The 19,251-nt window shown below is 44.2% G+C and overlaps 1 protein-coding gene across 1 annotated transcript in view; it reads right to left on the bottom strand.

Moving 5' to 3' along the window:
- LOC126152812 (uncharacterized) overlaps positions 1 to 16,368 on the bottom strand; it is a 159,600-nt gene extending 143,232 nt beyond the window's left edge. The window contains exon 1 of the mRNA XM_049916030.1: positions 16,322 to 16,368. Within this exon, the coding sequence (XP_049771987.1) occupies positions 16,322 to 16,335 (14 nt within the window). The 5' untranslated portion in view covers positions 16,336 to 16,368. The remainder of the gene's footprint in view (positions 1 to 16,321) is intronic.
- Positions 16,369 to 19,251: the final 2,883 nt, after the last annotated feature.

Here is a 19,251-nt window from a genome sequence, read left to right as displayed (position 1 = left end):
GCAGACGACCAAGGAGCCAGCTGACCCCGGCGGCGGAAGCGACTGGCGTAGCAGCCAGTGAGGTAGGGAACCGAAGCAGATGGTCAGAAAATTGAGGGAAACGGGGGCTGATTGATCCGTCCGCTTACATAAGGTAGGTTCATAAGATCGTTACAAAATAGAACTACAAATATAAGAACAAATATAAAATCATACAAACACGAATATTCGGCAAAAATGCCTGAAAGACATCAGAGTGCTTCAGAATAAAACGATGTAAGATAAAAATACGACTAAAATAGGGCGCGGGAGGGGGGGGGGAGGGGTACGGATAGTATACAAAAATGTGTCTAAAAATTGAGCAATAAGTCAACGATAGGTGAAGTGTGGTAGGAGAATGATGTCAACCATTAAAATCGGTAATCGTGTGTAGTCTCGTCTTAAAGAGTCAAAACAAAGTGTTAGTATAAAAAGTTTTGTCAGATCAGAATGATACAGGTGACAGAAAGAGAATTGTACGCGTATAAAACAGCACCGTGCATCCACTTAGCGCCAGACGACATAAAAATTAGAAAATGGTAAAAGGGAGCTAAAGCTAGAACTAGAGCAGTCGAGTAAGGAGACTTAGCCTACGTGTAGTCGATGAGAACACTAAAACTCGGCTAAAATAGGATTAATGCAGTGACTGAATCGTTAAAATGAAACTACGTAAACTTCATTAAATACATGGGGGTATCACCGTTAAGAGACTAAATACCATAATACACTCCTGGAAATTGAAATAAGAACACCGTGAATTCATTGTCCCAGGAAGGGGAAACTTCATTGACACATTCCTGGAGTCAGATACATCACATGATCGCACTGACAGAACCACAGGCACATAGACATAGGCAACAGAGCATGCACAATGTCGGCACTAGTACAGTGTACATCCACCTTTCGCAGCAATGCAGGCTGCTATTCTCCCATGGAGACGATCGTAGAGATGCTGGATGTAGTCCTGTGGAACGGCTTGCCATGCCATTTCCACCTGGCGCCTCAGTTGGACCAGCGTTCGTGCTGGACGTGCAGACCGCGTGAGACGACGCTTCATCCAGTCCCAAACATGCTCAATGGGGGACAGATCCGGAGATCTTGCTGGCCAGGGTAGTTGACTTACACCTTCTAGAGCACGTTGGGTGGCACGGGATACATGCGGACGTGCATTGTCCTGTTGGAACAGCAAGTTCCCTTGCCGGTCTAGGAATGGTAGAACGATGGGTTCGATGACGGTTTGGATGTACCGTGCACTATTCAGTGTCCCCTCGACGATCACCAGTGGTGTACGGCCAGTGTAGGAGATCGCTCCCCACACCATGATGCCGGGTGTTAGCCCTGTGTGCCTCTGTCGTATGCAGTCCTGATTGTGGCGCTCACCTGCACGGCGCCAAACACGCATACGACCATCATTGGCACCAAGGCAGAAGCGACTCTCATCGCTGAAGACGACACGTCTCCATTCGTCCCTCCATTCACGCCTGTCGCGACACCACTGGAGGCGGGCTGCACGATGTTGGGGCGTGAGCGGAAGACGGCCTAACGGTGTGCGGGACCGTAGCCCAGCTTCATGGAGACGGTTGCGAATGGTCCTCGCCGATACCCCAGGAGCAACAGTGTCCCTAATTTGCTGGGAAGTGGCGGTGCGGTCCCCTACGGCACTGCGTAGGATCCTACGGTCTTGGCGTGCATCCGTGCGTCGTTGCGGTCCGGTCCCAGGTCGACGGGCACGTGCATCTTCCGCCGACCACTGGCGACAACATCGATGTACTGTGGAGACCTCACGCCCCACGTGTTGAGCAATTCGGCAGTACGTCCACCCGGCCTCCCGCATGCCCACTATACGCCCTCGCTCAAAGTCCGTCAACTGCACATACGGTTCACGTCCACGCTGTCGCGGCATGCTACCAGTGTTAAAGACTGCGATGGAGCTCCGTATGCCACGGCAAACTGGCTGACACTGACGGCGGCGGTGCACAAATGCTGCGCAGCTAGCGCCATTCGACGGCCAACACCGCGGTTCCTGGTGTGTCCGCTGTGCCGTGCGTGTGATCATTGCTTGTACAGCCCTCTCGCAGTGTCCGGAGCAAGTATGGTGGGTCTGACACACCGGTGTCAATGTGTTCTTTTTTCCATTTCCAGGAGTGTATATACCATATATATACCTAAAAGTCAACGTGGCAGGATGCATAACAATAAAAATGAAAGATAAAAATGCAAGTGAAAGAAGGGGTACTGATATTATACAAAAGCACATCTAAAAATTAAACAAATGGACTACGACAGGTGAAGGGTGGCAAGAGAATGATGGCAACCGTTAAAATCAGTAATCATGTATAAGCTCCTCTTAAAGAGCCAAAACAAAGTATTAGTATATCAAGCTTGGTCAGGATTAAACTGCTGTACATGACATGAATAGCAGTGTAAACAAATGGAACAGAACGGTGCATCCACACAGCAGCAGACGTAATAAAAATTAGTGAGAAGTAGAAGGGATTATAAACTTGAAGTAGGGCAGGCGAGAAAAGAAATTTAGCCTGCGTATAGTAGATGATAACACTGAAATTCGGGTACAGTAGATTAATGCAACGAAAGAGTCGTTAAAATGAAACGACAAAGTACTGTATTAAATACATTAGAGTATCAACAGACATTAACAAAAAGACCAGCGTCCTTTTCCACCATCCTAAAAGACGTGTCTTTAATATGTTTGAAGAAATAGAAATTTTGCACAATCCGTACCAGAACATTGAGTTTATCTAAACGAACAAAATATACTTAAACACATGTTTATTCTAAATAACAATGATTTCTTCAAGTGCTAAATGATGCACACTTGTCTAACTCTTCCTAGTTTCCATTTTTTAGTAATTGTAAAATTGTTTTAATGTTGATACTGCCATGGCAGGCCGCGGTGGCCGGAACCGCGTGACTGCTACGGTCGCAGATTCGAATCCTGCCTCGGGCATGGATGTGTGTGATGTCCTTACGTTAGTTAGGTTTAAGTAGTTCTAAGTTCTAGGGGACTGATGACCTCAGATAAGTCCCATAGTGCTCAGAGCCATTTGAACCATATGATACTGCCGTGTATTTAATATAGTTTTTCATTTCATTTTAAAGACTCAGTCGTTGCTTTATCCTATTGTACCCGACTTCTGCTGTTCTCATCCAACAGATGTAGGCTGTTTCCTTACTTGTATACCCAAGTTCTAGTTCATAATTCCTTTTACTTCTCACTAATTTTTATAATGTCTGATGCTGTGTGGATGCACCGTTCTGTTTTATTTATTTACACTGTTATTCCTATTGTGTATATCAGTTTCATTCTGATAAAGCTTTCTGTATGAAAACATTCTATTGGCTGTTAAAAATAAGTCTAAATATGATTAACGATCTTAACAGTTGACATCATTCTCATACCACACTTCACATTATCATTATTTACTTGAGACCTTATTCACACTGCAATGCGGGGTCGGTCTTGTTACTATTTGGCAGTGTTAGGTGCAAAGGGCGGCCAGATGCCCTTCCTGCCACCAACCCGAACCCCCCAGGATGGAATTAATGTACCCCAGCTGTCTGCGTCTAGTGTAAGCCATTGAATAGTGCGAATGTTTTTCAAATATCTTCGAGACGTGTAACTGAGGCGGAACACGGGAACCAGCCAGTTATTCACCTTCCAGGATGTGGAAAACCGCTTAAAACCACATCCAGGATGGCCAGCATACTGGCCTTCGCCGTTAGTCCGCCAGGCGGCTTCGATCCGGGGCCGGCGCGCGTACCCGGGTCCAGGAAGGAACACATTAGCGCTCTAAGCTACCCTGGCGGGTTCCTACCACACTTCACATGTCGCTGTCTTATTGCTCAATTTTTAGACGTATTTTTGTATATCAGTAACCATTGTTTTAGTTGCATTTCTATCTTTTTATCTTGCTCGTCGTCTCGCTGTAGCATTCTCACTTCCCAAGCACAGGTTCCCGGGTTCGATTCCCGGCGGGGTCAGGGATTTTCACCTGCCTCGAAATGACTGGGTGGTGTTGTGTCGTCTTCATCATCATCACCATTCATTCGCATTACAGTCGGAGGAAGGCAACGGTAAACCACCACCATTAGTACCTTGCCTAGTACGGCGGTGCAGGTCTCCCGCATTGTTCTCCTATGCTCTGTTAAGAAGCATGGAACTTCATTTCCATTTCCATCTTTTTATTATAATACACTCTGTCACGTTGACTTTTAGGCATTTTCGCCGAACGTACATGTTCGCACGTTATTATACGCTGAAGCACCAAAGAAACTGATATAGAGGTGCGTATTCAAATACAGAGGTTTGTGAACAGGCAGAGGACGGCTCTGCGGTCGGAGACGCATATATAAGACGTGTCTGGCGCAGTTGTTAGATCGGTCACAGCTGCTGCAATGGCAGGTTATCAAGATTTAAGTGAGTGTGAACGTGGAGTCATAGTCGGCGAACGAGCGATGGGACACACATCCGCGGAAGCGATGAAGTCTGGATTTTCCTGTACGACCATTGGACGAGTCTACCATGATTATCAGGAATCCGGTAAAAAATCAAATCTCAGACATCTCTGTGGCCGGAAGAAGATCCTGCAAGAACAGGATGAACGACGACTGCAGAGAATCGTTCAACGTGGCAGAAGTGCAGCCCTTCCTTAGATTGCTGCAGATTTCAATGCTGGGCCGTCAGTAAGTGTCAGCGCGGGAACCATTCAGCGAAACATCGTCGATATGGGCTTTTGGAACCCTTGACGACTGCACGACACCTTTACGCCTCGCCTGTGCCCATCAGCACTGACTTTGGATTGTTGATGACTGGGAACAGTTTACCTGGTCGGACGATCTCGTTTCAAATTGTATCGAGCGATGGACGTGTATGGGAACGGAGACAACCTCATGAATCCATGGACCCTGTATGTCAGCAGGGGACTGTTCAAGCTGGTGAAGGCTCTGTAATGGTGTGGGATGTGTGCAGTTGGAGTGATATGGGACACCTGATACGTCTAGATACGGCTCCGACAGGTGACACGTTCGTAAGCATCCTACCTGATCATCTGCATCCATTCTTGTCAATTGTGCATTCCGAAGCAATTTGACAATTCCAGCATGACATTGCGACACCCCACACGTCTAAAATTGCTACAGATTGCCTCCAGGAACACTCTTCTGAGTTTAAACACTTCCGCTGGCTGCCAAACTCCCCAGACGTGAACATTATTGAACACTTCTGGGATGCCTTGCAATGTGCTGTTCAGAAGAGATCTCCAGCCCCTCGTACTCGTATGCACAGCCCTGCAGGATTCATGGTGTCACTTCCCCCCAGCGCTACTTCAGGCATTAGTCAAGTCCTGCTGCGTGCAGGTGAAGACCCTACACGTTATTTGGCAGGTGTACCAGTTTCTTTGGCTCTTCAGTGTATTTATTCGTGTACTTGTAGTCCTATTGTGGTATCGATCTTGCCAACCACACTTATTGAAGCTGACGGACCAGTCAGCCCCCGTTTCTCGCACATGTTCTGCTATCTATTTCCGTTCGCCGCTTCAGTGTCTGCTACGTCATTCGCTTCCGCCGCCGCGATCAACTGGTTCCCTGTCCGTCAGCGCTAGTCACTTCGGTGTCGCAGTGCTAGGTCCTACGCATGAGTGCGGTTACTTATTTATTTATTTATTGTTGAGATCAAACTCGTCCAGATCCCTCCCTCAATGTTAGCGTCTTTGTCTCAGTCCTATGCGTTTGTTTTACGTGGGTGTGACCTCCCATGTCTGACTAGGCCGACCGCCACACATTTACGTCTCCATAATTACATGAGTACACCATTTTTCACATCTTTACCTTTGGTTTTGACATGTCATCTCCATAACTCTTGTGCGATAGTAGCTTCTTCTCTTGTCTGCAGTTGGTGGCACCTGAACATGAAGTCTCAGGCTTCTAAACCGGTTGTGTAATAAATAAGAAATTACTGGCACGCTGTCCGCCTCCGTAGCGCAGTGGTAGCGTTACCGCCTGCCACGCAAGGGAGCCTGGGTTCGGTACCCGGCAGGCGACTGGGTGGTGTATATCCTTGATCATCATTTTCATCTTCGCTGACACACAAGTCGCTGAAGTGGAGTCAACAAGACTTGCAATACGGCGGCCGAACCCCGAAGGGGATATCGCAGCATTTACATACGATCATTTCATTTCACCGGCAAAGGTATACGATTATTAATTTTATCAATACGTTCCTCATTTGTGGACGGTGGCCTCACCAAATAATATGTGCATAATTTGCGGATTATGAACTGCAAATTAACACTGCAGTAACGTAGGAAATTACGGAAGTGGAACCTGGATAAGTTGAAAAAACCAGATGTTAACGAGGGTTTCCAACGGAGTCTTATGCAACCACTGACTGAAACAGAGGTAAGGAAATAGCACAAAACGAACGGTTAACCTTCAGAGATCAAACAGTAAAGGCAGCAGATGCTTAAATGAGCAAAAAGAGGAAGTCCAGAAGAAATCCTTGGATATCAACCACGAGAACCTAAATCTACTATAGCCTAGGTGCCGGGACCACAAAAATTTAAAATGAAAGAAACTTTGTTGTAACGCTGTGGTATGGGCCATTACATAATCGTAAAACCCGTTATTGCTTTACATGGTCTTATTCTGCTGAAATGTTCAATGGACAGCAGATGTGAATTAGGTCAGGATTCCCCCTTCAAATACCACGCCCCCAAGGGCGGCTCTGTCAAAAGCGTAGTACCCCACGGGGAGAACACGAATGCCATAACCCTATTTCCCAGAAACTTTCCGCAGTGGAAGAGGAGCCACAATAAGTGAACGCTTGTGTCGGTTTGTCCGTGGATCCTCGACCGTTTCTGAGAAAACGACAAAGTTTTCGTCGTAATTCAGATGTCTTTTAGCGCTCAATACTCTCAACCCGCCTGCAGGCAAAATGGCCAATGTCGCCGTCTCTTATTTTTGCATCCGGTTTTCGAAACCCGATAGTTGCTTTTATTTCATTCATTTTTTTTTTTTTTTTCATTTATCTACTCCTGTCTGTAGAAGATTTCTATACGAATGTTCTTATCAAGTTAGGGGATATAAGGGCGTTATATTTACTATAAAATTACAACTGGAGTTCATAATAACAGTAGCTTATTTATTATATAATTACTTGTTTATGTTAATTTGAGGGATTTTGATCTTTTTAAATTCTCGTATTCTTTTACTTGTTTATGTTAATTTGAGGGATTTTGATCTTTTTAAATTCTCGTATTCTTACATTACATTCTTAAATCAGTTCTTATATTAATTCTTACATTTTATTCTTGTGTTTACTCTTCAGATAGATTTGTTGCATTCTCTTGGATGATACTGATGGTAGAAACTTTCGAAACATAGAAATTCCTAACACCGCGAGCATCGCACGAAGGCAGGTTTGCCACAGCGACATTTCTTCGTATGAATCTCATTCGCGAAAGCAACGTCGTTAATATTGCTGAAAATTTAGCTCGTTGGCAATAATTTCGCGGCAAACCATACATACCGGATGAATTTTCCAAAAACTTGCGCCTGCAACCGAGTACGAATCAAGATACACTACAGCAATTTCAACGAAAACAATTGCGAATATCTTTTCCATTCAATTATTGTTTTTCTTCTAATTCATTCGCCAGATGTACAATTAGCAGGCAAATAAGGACAACGAATGGAAAAAATTAGAGTGGTGTTCTTCTACGGACGTGGGAAGACAAATTAAATTACAAAAACAAAAAATAATGATAACAATAGGGTATCGAACATGGGGCGCAAAAAGCGTCAACCCGAGACGATAGCCACTGTGCCACGGCTGTGGTTGAATTATTTACTCGCTAAAAGGCACATAAAGTACCTCGAAAGCTTTTATGGTCCTTTTCTCAGAAAGCGCCAGAAATCTACGGATAATCCGGGACATGTGTCCGCTTATTTTGACCCCTCTTTCACTGAGCGAAGTTCTTGGGAAATCGGGTTGTGGTACTTGCAACACTTCTAAAAGAATGTCAATTAAATTTCAGCTATCTGAAGACATATCAGTCTCACAGAGAGCCTTTCTGCTCCACAACTAAAGTCATGCAAAATAAAAAGACCTATATTGTTTTTTTTATTTCTGTCGCCAAGAAGAGTTCTTAAGCTCTTGGAGGAAAGCTATCTGCAGATAGCTTTGTTCGTTAACGAGATATTGCTGGAAACGTACAACATTTCTTAAAATCCGTATCGTCTGACACGTAGATTACTGACAGTTGTCGTTTTAGCAACATCATGCGACCACCGAGGGCTTTATAGCAAGAAATTAAAACGTCAACTAACTAAATTCGTTTTAAGAGAAAATAGTAATGTATTTTTTATAATCTTTTAGCGCGTGGTAATGCGCCATTATTTAATAATATTGACCCAATGAGTCAGCGATTTTTGGTTTTAATGGTTTATTTCACGCATTTAGGAAAACGCAGTATGACAAGAACGCGAGTAAACAAGGAACTGTCAAAAAAAAAAAAGATAAACATAATAGCAATAAGACGTGTCTGCAGTCCAAAGAAAACGCTTTCTACACAGCCCCCATCCCTCCTCCTATCCTGCAGTAGACCGGAACTCCCGGAATGTGCGGATACTTATAACGAATTCGTCAGCTGCTCTCGTGCCTCCTGTGTTCCTTGAGGACTTCGTTGCTACGGTCGCCGGCCGGGGTGTCTGAGCGGTTCTAGGCGCTACAGTCTCGAACCGCGCGACCGCTACGGACGCAGGTTCGAATCCTACCTCGGGCGTGGATGTGTGTGATGTCCTTAGGTTAGTTAGGTTTAAGTAGTTCTAAGTCTAGGGGCTGATGACTTCAGATGTTAAGTCCCATAGTGCTTAGAGCCATTTGAACCAGCGCGGAAATCCAACTGTTTCCATGACACATATATTGAGCTGACAAAAGTCATGGGATAGCGATATGAACATATACAGATGGCGGTGGTATCGCGTATACAAGGTACAGAAGGGCGGTGCATTGGCGGAGCTGTCAGTTGTGCTCAGGTGGTTCATGAGAAAAGGTTTCCGACGCGATTACGGCCACACGATGGGGATTAGCGGACTTTGAATGCGGAATAGTAGTTGGATATAGAGACATGGTACATTCCATTCCGGAAATTGTCAGGGAATTCAATATTCCGAGATCTACAGTGTCACGAGTGTACCTAGGATTCCAAATTTCATTAATTACCTCTCAACATGGACAACGCAGTGGACGGCGGCCTTCACTTAACGACCGAGAGCAGCGGCGTCTGCATCGAATTGTCAGTGCTAACAAACAAACAACACTGCGCGAAATAACCGTAGAAATCAATGCGGGATGTACGGTGAAAGTATCCGTTAGGACAGTACGGTGAAATCTGATGTTAACGTGCTGTGGCAGCGGACGGCTGACGCGAGTGCCTTTGCTAAGAGCACGACATCGCCTGCAGCGCCTTTCCTGGGCTCTTAACCTTATTGGCTGGACCCTAGACGACTGGGAGTCTGTGGCTTGGTCAGATGAGTCCCAAATTCAATCGGTAAGAGTTGATAGTACAGTTCGAGAGTGCCGCAGACCTCAAGAAGCCATGGCTCCAAGTTATCAACAAGGCGCTGTGCAAGCTAGTGATGGCTCCACAATGGTATGGGCTGTGTTTACATGCAATGGACTTGGTTCTCTAATCCCAGTGAATCGATCATAGACTGAAAATAGTTATGTTCAGGTACTTGGAGATCATTTGCAGTCATTCATGGACTTCGTTTTCCCAACGGTGGAACTTTTATGGATGATTGTGCGCCACGTCACCGGGGCCACAACTGTTAGCGATTGGTTTGAAGAACATTCTGGACAATTCGAACGAGTGACATGAATCCCATCGAACATTTACGGGACATAATCCAGAGGTCATTTCGTGCACAAAATCCTGCACCGGCAACACTTCCACAATTACGGACAGCTCAATATTTCTGCAGGGGACTTCCAACGGCTTTTTGAATCCATGCAACGTCGGGTTGCTGCACTATGCCGGGAGAAAGGAGGTCCGACTCGATATTAGGAGGTATCACGTGATTACTGTCACCTCAGCATATGTGCAGCTTTTAATGTTCTATGCCGGCACTCAACTATCCCGTTACTTACCAGGTGGTAGCTTGGTGTATGGAGGTTCTGGAGACCGCACAATTGAGACAGCGCAATGAACATCGTCGATTCGAATTGCGTCCCTGATCCGTAGCCACGTGACATGGACAGACAAAACGGGCTGTCCAGTCCTTTAAAAAAAGCGTCCCTACTGTTATCTCTGACGATATGTCATTGATTGGAACCGTCTTTGCCCACCGAATGTACCTGTCAACCGCAGTAAATATATAGCGATATCCTTCTGATGGCAGTAGCGGAGCCACGATATTTATGTGGACGTGAGAGAAACGCCTTTTCTTTGGGAACCCTCCTACTGGCTTGTGTAGATGTCTGATCACATTCCACTGCTGCCATGCTATCCACGTTCTCGTCCACTGACGACAGTCTTTCTTTGTACTGGGCCACACATAACTACCCCTCATCAGCTTAATGCTTGCTTTTGCGCTAGGGTGGGTGAGGTTGTGTATACTGTAAAAAAATGTTTTGCGCAGCATTTTAGGCACAAAAATACTGGGGTGGGTCTGGAAACATCAAGACAGATAAGGTCCTCAACACCTAATGACTGTACTTTCTTAAGCTGCAGAGCGGTATAATAATTCTGTAACCTTTCCTGGAGTTGTCTGTCCTTAGCGTGCGCTGCATTGAGTTGTGTGTATTAAAGGTACAAGAGACGGTCCCAAATCTTAAAAAAAAATAAAATAAAATGCGCTACCTTGTTTTCTGTGTCTTTCATGTGTTATTGTAAACTGGCCAATAGATTCTAGCTAGCGAAATTGTCGTGGAGAACAGCAATCCTTGAGTTTGGATTGGTTTGTGGTCTGTATAAATTAATTGTAAATGGTCTGGCCTACAGGGTAAGGGCGGAAATGCCGCACTGCTTCATAAGTGGCTAACAGCTCTTCGTTGTATGTGCTCCACTTGGTCTGAGACTCCGTGAGCTTACGAGAAAAAAAATCCAAGGGTTTACAACTGTTGCCGATATACTGGTGGAGAACTGTGCCGATACACCGCTGGCTAGCATCTACCACTATCGCTAAAGGCGAGACTCGGACTGGGTGGGACAACACAACCGCTTTCTGTGCTTTTCGCCTTTCCGAAGGCACGCTGCATCTCGGGTGTCTGTGGCAGGGAATGTTGACCCGTGGTGTCATTACCTGAAAGTGCTGCTCTCAGGGGTGCGAGAATCTTCGCTACTCCTGGTAGGTATCATCCATAGAAGTTCACTATTCCAAGGAATCTTCGTAATTTCTGGAAATCCATTGGGCGTGGTATGTCCTTAATGACCTCGATCTTCTCCTTTAATGGACAACTACTGGCTGTCGAAATTGTATGCCCGAGTAATGTTATCTGCTTCTTGTCCAAAACACATTTTGCTTCGTTTATCATTAGACCATATTAGCGCATGATGACAAACTCTGATCTGAGGTGTTTCTCATGCGATGCTGCTGTTTATCAAAATTTCAGGATATTACAAAGATTAAAAAAAAAAAAAAAAGAAACAGAAACTTAGTCCCCTTAACACCTCGTCCACAAAGTGCCCCCACGTCCGGGTGGCATTGTTTTAAACCGCATGACCTACGCAGATATTCAAAAAGATCAAATGGTGTTATTACTACAGTCTTGGTTACGTCCTCTTCTCCTACTGACATCTGTGATCGAGAGGATCTAGACGCTTCAGTCCGCAACCACGCGGCTGCTACGGTCACAGGTTGGAATCCTGCCTCGGGAATGGATGTGTGTGATTAGGTTAGTTAGGTTTAAGTAGTTCTAAGTCTAGGGGGCTGATGACCTCAGATGTTAAGTCCCATAGCGCTCAGAGCCATTTTTTTTTTTTTTTTTTTTTTTTTTTTTTTTTTTTTTTTTTTTTTTTACGAAATGCGATGGTGAAGCGCTTGGGCTGTTCAGTCTGCGTATAACGCCAGTTTGGAGGGAGCATCTTTTTAATCTCTGCTTTTGTTCCGGCAAAAGGGTCGGATGCATATCGTCGTGGCTGGCCAAGCTTCGATTTAAGATATGGAGCACCGTGGTATACCGCACTCTACCTAGTTGGCCGTCAACTTCCTTTCTGGTCTCCCGTGCAATGGAACTACGGGTTGAAGAGATATTATTTGTAGCGCTTCCGCCTATAGTACCTGTAATGACTTCACTGTCCATCGCAATCGGCGCCGCACTGATGTTTTATCTCCAGCCTTTGTTGACTAATAAAATCTTCTTCTGATATCGGTTCAGCCGCATTCACGAGCAAGAACTTCCGCTTGAACTTGCTGCTGAAACCAAGGTCTATCTCTGACTCGCAATTACCGTACGTCATTACAGTCGAATTGTTGACTGCCAGTTGATTGATGGGCGTGGCTGCCGCCACGATCCCGTCCTGGCCAACTTTGATGTGCTTACGTCAGAACCCAAGTCGCTTAGATAGCAACGGTTTACTTTTTACCACTTTTATATAACCGGTGCGATAATGTAAGCAAGCACGATTGGCTCTCTGAGTATATATGGTCGAGCGGCCGTTAATGGAAATGGAAATGCCGTGTGGCTAGGGCCTCCCGTCGGGAAGACCGTTCGCCTGGTGCAAGTTTTTCGAGTTGAGGCCACTTCGGCGACTTGCTTGTCGATTGGGATGAAATGATGATGATAAGGACAACACAACACTCAGTCCCTGAGCGACCCAGCCGGGAATCGAACCCGGCCCGTTAGGTATAACATTCCGTCACGTTGACCACTCAGCTACCAGGGGCGGACGGTCGTTAATTACTGCGTCATTCTTGAATAATGTGCCTTGATTAACTTTGCTTACGTGCTTGACATTGCTTTCAGAACCCGTTTGTGTAAGCGCGTGCATCTAGTGGACTCAGCACCACTACAACGGCTTGTGTCGCTTTCCTTGCGCCATTTGATCATCTCTTTGCTTCTTCTGGAATGATGGGCACCTGTCTTTTTCGTTTTGTCTGGTTTAGTCCCGTTTGCCAACTGTCAGCGCCGACAACTGTTTCTGCGGCGCTTCTACTTGACATTGTAGACTTCTAAGCTGATCCTTGACGTCAGTTTGCTGCTCCCTCCGAATAGCGGCTGTCTCGCTCGAGATGCCGTCGTTGTCTACTTGCGTTACTATAGATAATGCCTCTTCTCCGATGAAGCTTCTGAGGTGAGGCCAGAACTCCGATGGCGTTCTGTCGCCGATAAGCTCACTCTGTGTTACTTTCTTCATGCGTTGGTCTAAATATTTGCAGATTCGTGTGACAAGCCTTTTGCTCAAATGGAGATATTGTTGCTCTGACGGTACCTTCAATATAATATCCGAGATCATTGTTACCGCCGGAGCATCAAAGCTGTAGACAGCTAGAGCAAACTTCGTGCGGTCGCTGGTAACATCATTTTGTATACATGTTAAGTCCATTGCGAACCGCAAGTCATGCTTTTCCGGCAGAAACTTAGGAATCTGCACTTTCGTTCGTGCGTTAGAAACTGCGTTAGACACGTCGAGCAAACAGCTTGTCGTAATTTTCGGCCTGTCTTGTCGTTGCGGAGATCACTTCATGCCCTTTCGTGTTCATTTGAGCATGAAGGTCGTCTGTTTTCTTTGTCAGATCTTCTTGCAACAGTAACAGCTGCATTGTCGTCCGAACCCATTTAATGTTATGACATGAGGTCACAGATTGGTTTTACACGTTTTTCTGGGGCCTCTGCGCTCTTCGGTATTCGAGGGATAACCAAATTGTAGAAATGCTCCATTATTCGATAATACTGATCCAATGAGTCAGCAGTATTCGTTTAAACGTTTTATTCCACACAATTAGGTAAACGCAGTTTGACAAGAACGCAGGCAAACAAGGAACTGTGACATATAAAAGCAAAGAGTAAACATAATAACGATAAGCTGTGTCTGCAGTCCAAACAACAATAAAATACACTTTGAACCTTTATCCGAAGTCGATTCTTTCCACAAGCTTAACAGTTATGTTACTACCAACTGCTACTGGTTACAGCATGTTGATTTTTAAATTTGAAATACTGACTTTTGCATGAACATGAATATCAACTTCAGTCCTTTTTTAAAAACATGAATTTATTCCAAGCAATGACTAGAAACTGTGATGAACAGCTACATGATTTCAATTCTTTTCATTTTTTAACATCAGCAGTTAATTAAATCATACAACTGCAAAGTAAAATTTTGTACAATGAAATAATAAACCTGGGAAAGAGAAGCTATACCAGAAGAATAGAAAACAGCATCGATTAATCCAATCCACAAAAAAGAAGATAACCCGGAACCAAGAACTGTACAAGAATTTCTCTCCTACCCTTGAAACAAAATTCCTTCAAAATCGTTACAAAAGAGGCTGTAAAGCTAAATGGATCAGCGAAGAGCATTTTATCAAGAATGGTTTCGAAAAGGAAGATCAAATTTGGAAAAAATTTTAAATCTTAAATTTGTAATCAGTTTTAGAACGAACGCCAAAAAGATTTACATAACATTTGTAAACCACGAAAAAGGTATATGATTCCACTGACAGAGTAACATTATTCAACACCTTAAAAGAGTTTGGAACTGACAACAAATCGGACGCAATCATAAAACGAACAAATGTCAAATTAAATTTTTAGATGAAATCTCCAAGGCTTCTAGGATCATAATTACTGTAAGACAAGGAAATGGGTCGTTCCCACTACTGTGGACAAGAACAGAAGAGGAAGGAGAAATTTTAAAAAAATCATAATTGTGATAAAATGGCATAATGTGAGAATTTATTGTTTTTGCAGACGATAATGCCATCTTAGCTAAATCTAAAGAAGATGCAACAGTGGAGATAGATCTCCTATTGATTATGGAAGAATAAAAGCGACTACAAGAATTAAATATCTACGTGAAATAATACAAATAAATGTCTTGGACAAGGAAGCTAATTTAGCAACGGCAAGGAAAATGAAAGTGCCAATATATTAACAAAACGTATAACAAGAAATCTAGATTCAGAAATGCAAAACACTGGCGCTACAACGCTGTCATTATGACAGAATGTCTTCATGCTTCAGAATTTCTTTTGTTAAACACAGCCAAACAATTAGATGAAATAGGAAAAGAGGAAAGGAGAACAGTCGGGAAAATTTTGAGAGCGATAAATGACAATGGGAAATGGAAATTAAGAAGTAGTAAAGAAATTTATGAAAGAACAGAGCGAACACTGGACACAGTAAGAAAGAGAAAGTTGTGTTTTATGGACGCCGAAAGGGACTAGGTGAGAGAAAAATAATAGAAAGAATTTTTAACTTTCTTTGGCAGAAACGTGGATCAGATAAGTTAAAACAGACGTTAGGGAAATGGAAGTAATGGAGAAAGAAATAGGGAAAAGAAATAAACTCAAAGAAAAAGTAAAAAGTTTCAAGGGCTACCAAGAGAAAATAAAGAAAAATACACACAGGAAAAAGAAGAGACCGACATAGAGAAAGAACGAAAAACCGTCCTCAGTAGGTCAAACCAACAAGAAAACACATAAATGCTGCATTATAGGTTTCTAAAATTGCTATAAAATCCTTTTTTTGTTAGTTGGTAAACAAAAATTTGCGCGGAAGGGGCCGCACCACAGATTTAGCCTAGCGGTCCACAGATCTTTTAACACCTGTTCCCGCAGTCTATGAGATTGGAGGTCAGGTCCAGTGAATTTCTTAAGGTTGCCAGTTTGGCGACTGGCTTAAGAGCTCACATCATCGCTAACTGTTAATGAAACGCATGCATATTTTCCGTCTAAGTCTGTTTCTGCCTATATTTTAGGCTTTTTGCAAGTATGCTCACACCAACTCGCTAAGTTCTCTGACTCATTATGATAGGAAATATGTCTCTCATGTTGACACATGTTGTCTTCACTTATGTACTCCCCGATGTACAGCTCGACAGACTGCGTTCAGTTCAAGAGGCTTTCGACCACGAAGTACACGTAACAATGAGAAAATAATGTGTGAAACGGGGATTTTGTTTCTGGACGGCGTAAATCACTCACAATGGCGCTAGAATACTCTCTGATGTGGCAGAAAATTTCTTGTGTGGCAGTCTTATTTCTCTATCAACAAGCCAGTGTCTACTGTGAATTCGCTAACCACGCGTGATTGTATACCTGGCTGGTTCGTGGAACTCACCTGCCAGTGATCATTCCGGACGATAGCGACGGCCGCTGCAAACTGCCAAACTGTTGTCTAGTGTCTTATCGCAAGAGCGATAAGCAAGATAGCGCAGGAGACAGCTGCAAAACGTAGAAAAGTGCCGAGATAATCAGCTGCACGCGCCATTTGAGACTGATTTGAAATGCTGTTTGTAAGAAATGTCGAACATATATACAGTGTACAGTGTCTTAATCTTCACGTCGAAAAAAATAGTCGTGTAATAATATTTCGCTCGTGCGCAGATAGATCTTTGCAGTACACATCGAAATCTCCGCGCGATAGTACCTCAGTACGCCGCTAGAGGAATCAAATCAAGATGGCGCAGCCCATTGACAAAACTGGAGTACCGTGCAGTCATTCGTTTTCTGCTTTTGAAGGGAAACCACGCTGCAACAATCCACGCATATTTAGTGGAAATGTACGGCAACAGTACAGTGCTGGGAAAAAATAGTACACCCTTTTCGAGGTTTCCAATTCAGTCAACATTTATCGTTGCAATAGTGCATGAGGAGTACATGAAGTAATTACATTTACAGATCAACCGCAAAGCGGTTCTGAAGTACCAAATAGCGACCCATGCTGAAACTCCCGTAATAGTACATAGTGTAGCCTCCACTGGCGGAATGCAGGAGCTGACTTTGACATCCAGTCGACCGTGCAGATTGCGAATACTGTAATGATATACCGTGCCTACTCGACCTGTTCAGGTAATTCTATAACAGCTGTTGGCTGACGAGTCGCATGAGTCACTTCTCGTACCATTAGACCCAATTCTCGATTGGAGACAAGCCCAGAGATCGTACTGACCAGGGAAGTTACCCACAGGGGGTGGGCGACCATTGTCCTATTGGAACAACACATTACCTTCCTTTGCAAGGACGGGAAAAGAACGGGTCTGACAAGAGTCTGCACGTACCGAGCTCTGGCTAGCATTCCCTCCAGAAACGCCAAAGCTGAACGAGAGAGCTTGTAGCTCGCTCATCTCACCCCAGACCTGTCAGGGGTGAGATGAGCTACAAGCTTTCTCGTTTAGCTTTGCCTGGGTTGGGCCAGTGTGTCCTGGACGAATGCACTCTACGAGCTCAACCAGGTCTGCGTCGTACGCGCAAACGACCATCACTTGTGTGCAGGTAGAATGTGCTTTCAATGCGGAAGGCCACGGCATACTATTCCATCTTCCAAATGATGGTCTGTCGACACCCGTCGAGCCGTGCACGTCAGAGCTGTTGTGTGAATGGGAGACGGCCTAGAGATGTGCTAATAACCGGTTCGCAACAATTCGTGTTGACAAGTCTGGGCTCTCAAGCCCTCTTATCTGTGCTGTAGTACCTGTACGATCTGCCACTACTGCCCTTACAATACGAAAACCCTGGCGGGCGTCTGTGCTGTGTGGACGTCCAGAATCTAGTCTGCGGGTATGTGAATGTTCAAATGACCACAGATAATCAGCATCGTTGCTCAAGTGGCGCAGCACGTCTCACTTGTGTGACAATTGTCCGAAAGGACCATCCCTTCACTCGGAAGGCCACAATTTGACCCTTTTCAGTCTCGCTCAGTTGGATGTAGGGTCACGAGTGCGTCTCCGAGGCAAAGTTGCCTGCTTGCTTCACACGTTTGCACCACGATGAGCGTCCTGGCTGTGAGCACTCCCTATTAAAAGATAGATACACGTGACGGTCTGGTAACTATGCCACTTCGTTATCTGTTGGCGGAGGGCGCTGAAACCATTATTAGTTTAGCTACTATCCCCCAGGTGGCACATCCGTCATTGGATCCAAATCGACGTCGTCTTTCCAGATGCGCTAACGTTTTTTTCGGCAGTGTATGAAACAGTGCCTCAGAGGCGCAGGCGTTTACGGCATGGTCAGACAAGTCTGAATGATGGATAGCGAAGTCGAAGACTCTCAGTGAAGAACCGGGGACTGCAAGAGAATTGAAGGCCATATTGCTCGATGACCAGCGTACCAAAATCGTGGAGACGGCGGAAAAAGTGAAGCCCGATCCTGAATAAATTTTCAGCACCTTAACAGATGTTTTGAACATGACAAAACGTATCAGAAGCACTTACCTTCATTGTAATGTGTGGTATGTATGGTTCTTTCTTTTCCATTCAAGGATTCGAGACGAGCTGTAACACCATTATTGTCTCCTCTAAACCTGCCCATGGATTAGGTGTTCAACTAAACACATTCATGTTGCTCTTGCATGATTTCTAATGTTTTCTACTTACCTGCCTATAGATCGTCGATTCTATCTTTTCTTGCGTCTTGAAATCCAGAAGAGAACTCACTTGATCCATCACAAGCCCATCTGACTGCCTGTATCTCCTATACATTTCCTTACCATTTTCATTATAGTCATAACTGCATCTGTTACTCCGATCTGTTGCGTATGTCATTCGCTCGTTTCCCTGTGCCTCAGAGTAGTTTCCATCACGCATAGCTCCATTTTTCGTTGATTAGCCTCAGTTTTTGAATGGTTTTTCCGCTACAGGTCCTTACCTCACTATCATTAAGTAAAAATTTGCAACACACACTGTTTCTAAAGTTTCAGTTCCAGACATATCGTAATCTTACTTTCGAAAACTCGATAATGTTTATTAAAAGTATTTCAGATCAGTTTTTCTCCTTTGCTTATTTCTTTTATTGTCTCTCCAATTGTTTTTTTTTTCAGTTGCTCCAAATTCAAAGCTAGTCAACCAATTCTGAGATTTCATTGCTGAATTTGTACAATTTTCTATTCGATGTGTTGTCTATAGATTACTTTAGTCTATTAGTCGTTTATTTTCAAGTCTACCTGCAAATTTCTTCTAATAACGTTGAAATTTAACTCCACAGGAGGTTAACAGCACAATGTCACCAGCAAGTTTTAAATTGGGTCTTCTATGATACGTTAACACATATTTT

The sequence above is a fragment of the Schistocerca cancellata genome, chromosome 2 (assembly GCF_023864275.1).
Source record: "Schistocerca cancellata isolate TAMUIC-IGC-003103 chromosome 2, iqSchCanc2.1, whole genome shotgun sequence".
In the NCBI taxonomy this organism is placed as follows: Eukaryota; Metazoa; Arthropoda; class Insecta; order Orthoptera; family Acrididae; genus Schistocerca; species Schistocerca cancellata.
This window is presented reverse-complemented; position numbering and strand designations above follow the sequence as displayed.